Source organism: Temnothorax curvispinosus, unplaced genomic scaffold (assembly GCF_003070985.1).
Source record: "Temnothorax curvispinosus isolate PA1 unplaced genomic scaffold, ASM307098v1 QBEX01001783.1, whole genome shotgun sequence".
NCBI classification, from domain to species: domain Eukaryota; kingdom Metazoa; phylum Arthropoda; class Insecta; order Hymenoptera; family Formicidae; genus Temnothorax; species Temnothorax curvispinosus.
Genome location: NW_020211563.1, coordinates 1 through 2525, shown reverse-complemented (window position 1 = coordinate 2525; position 2525 = coordinate 1). Strand labels below are relative to the sequence as shown.

The window sequence follows — 2525 nt, the reverse complement described above, 5'->3', positions numbered from 1 at the left end:
TAAATCGATCTTTATTTTTTAATAATTACGTAAAAATGACTATACATTTTCTCACAAATTGTCCATACCTGAGTTTCATTTTGTTGCCATTTTGTTTAAAAAATCGATTTTAAAAATCGGCGATCATCAACGACCTCTAAATGTTTCTCAGCGTATTTTGTGTAAATTTCAAAACGATCCATCGAGCGGTTTTCCAGATCTAATGTCCACCGCCGAACGTGTCGAAAAAAAACTCATCATCTGCCGGCGGCCATAACTTTTTTGTGTTTGAAAATTTTTTAATAAAAATTTTTTTTAAAGCTCTCAAAACATGTATCTTTAAGTACAAACAAAGTTCGTTTCATTCCCACTAATAGTTTCTGAAAAAAAATCTGAATTTTGACTTATTTTTCGGGCCTCTAGGTGGATGTAGCCCCTTAATGTCATTTGTCAGTGACTTGACTTTACAGAACATGTCTTTTGTGTGTGCCTTGTTGGATGACTCCTCGATCTCCTGACACACTCTGTCCACTTCTGCATCTTTGTCCTTACGGCAGAGTCTTTGGACAGTTCTGTGCAGCTCGTGGTAGTGCCTTCTATCATCTTCAGTGCTTAGACCATTCTCTTTTAATGTTCTGCGGCGCAGGACGGCGGACCAGGTCTTTTGGCTCATCCAGTCAGATCTACTACGCGGACCCCTGCGTTGTTGTACAATGGTCTCCGCAGAGTCTATTACGGCTGTTTTTAGTCTGACCCACATATCATTGGCTGATTCTGTTGAATCCGTCTCCATTCCCAAAAGCCTAGTGTGCATGTCCTGCTTGAACTGCGATATTGCATCAGCGTGCATGTGCAGTGCTTTGTTGTTACTGGCTTTATAGACGACTTTGAGCCGGGCTTTAAACTCCGCAACCAGCAACTGATGGTCGCTTCCGCAGTCCGCCCCGGGTAGTGTCTTGGCATTAGTAATGGATGAGCGCCATCTGGTGTCAATTAACACGTAGTCAATTTGGTTTCGGTATGCACCTCCTGGTGACATCCACGTATATAGCTTCCGTGGATGTTGCTTGAACCAAGTATTCATGATGGTGAATTGGTTACCTATGCAGAATTGCAGAAGCATTTCTCCTCTCTCATTGCGGACTCCCAAACCGTGCTTTCCTACTGTTTGGTTAAGGTGTGTATCGTGCGTAGTTTCTCCCACTTTTGCATTAAAGTCGCCCAGCAGGACGGTAGTTTCCTTCCTCGGTCTCACACAGCAGACTGTCTCAAGCTTTGCGTAGAAATCAGAGATTTCCTCCTCCGTACACTCGGTTGTAGGCGCATACACCTGGACAATGTTTAGGGTGTGCGGGCGGGCACCAATTCTAATCCTGATTATTCTGTCATCAATCGCCTTATAACTTAGTACACAGTTCTTCAGGTTCTTTGTAACAATAAACCCAACTCCATTGTTGCTCTTTTCACCGTTACCAGCAAGGAATATCATGTTTCCATTACCAGTTTCGAAGTGACCACTATCTTTGAGATGTGTTTCACTCAGGCCCAGTATATCTACTCCGCATCTTTGCATTTCCGATTCCACTGTCTCTCGCTTCCCTGGTTGTAGCAGACCGCGGACATTCCATGTGCCTATTTTTATGTGTTGATTTCGTCGTACTTTGGGTTGTTTACCACCAGTAGCCCAGTTTCCACAAGAAGCCTGGTGGGTCACCCTCCTGTGGCCGATTGCCAATTTCACACCAGACGGCCCGGAACCATCTAGGCGCCGGGGGTCAGCCGGATTGCTCGACATATCATTCCTCCTATTGTCCGTATTTATGTGGTTTTCTTGGGATAATAGTCGTAGTGGTTTCCCATTGCCTTCTACGCCAGGTTATTTAGAGGATGCTTGTCACTCACGGTACCCGTAAACTCCGCTTGTTGCTCGGCGGTGTTGCTCTACTGGTTTTTGGTCTACCCCGGGTATATTATTTCCCCGGTACCCTCTATTTCTAGCGGGCTTTTCCCTATTCGCCACCTGGGGAGGTGTCCGATGGGGGACCAGCAACCCCGCACGGTATCGCCGATACCCCCTCTTTCCTCCACACATCCACCTGGAAAAGCGGTGGTTGTGGAGGGCGAGTTCCCCATTGAGAGGGGAGTTCGACTTGTGACGTGCCCCGAAAATTCCGGGGACACGTGCACCCGGTAGCCATCGCCGCCTTCTACCAGACCACGCCCCAGATCCCCGGAAAAAAATCCCCGCAGGATTTGTGATACCTGCTAGGGATTGAACCCGGATCTCCAGAGCGTGAATCCACTGTCTAGCATTGATGGCTACCACTCACTCTCTTAAGGTAGCCAAATGCCTCGTCATCTAATTAGTGACGCGCATGAATGGATTAACGAGATTCCCACTGTTCCTATCTACTATCTAGCGAAACCACTGCCAAATGAACGGGCTTGGAAAAATTAGCGGGGAAAGAAGACCCTGTTGAGCTTGACTCTAGTCTGGCACTGTAAGGAGACATGAGAGGTGTAGCATAAGTGGGAGATGGCAACAT

The 2525-nt window shown here is 46.6% G+C and overlaps 1 protein-coding gene across 1 annotated transcript; it reads right to left on the bottom strand.

The window, feature by feature from the left end:
- Positions 1-349: 349 nt before the first annotated feature.
- Positions 350-1774, bottom strand: LOC112468322 (craniofacial development protein 2-like). Its single transcript, XM_025037447.1, has one exon. It carries the CDS (start codon positions 1772-1774, stop codon positions 350-352), a length of 1425 nt encoding a protein of 474 aa, XP_024893215.1.
- Positions 1775-2525: the final 751 nt, after the last annotated feature.

Coding starts and splice junctions, on each gene's coding strand:
- LOC112468322 (XM_025037447.1), bottom strand. CDS start 1,774: ATGTCGAGCAATCCGGCTGACCCCCGGCGCCTAGATGGTTCCGGGCCG.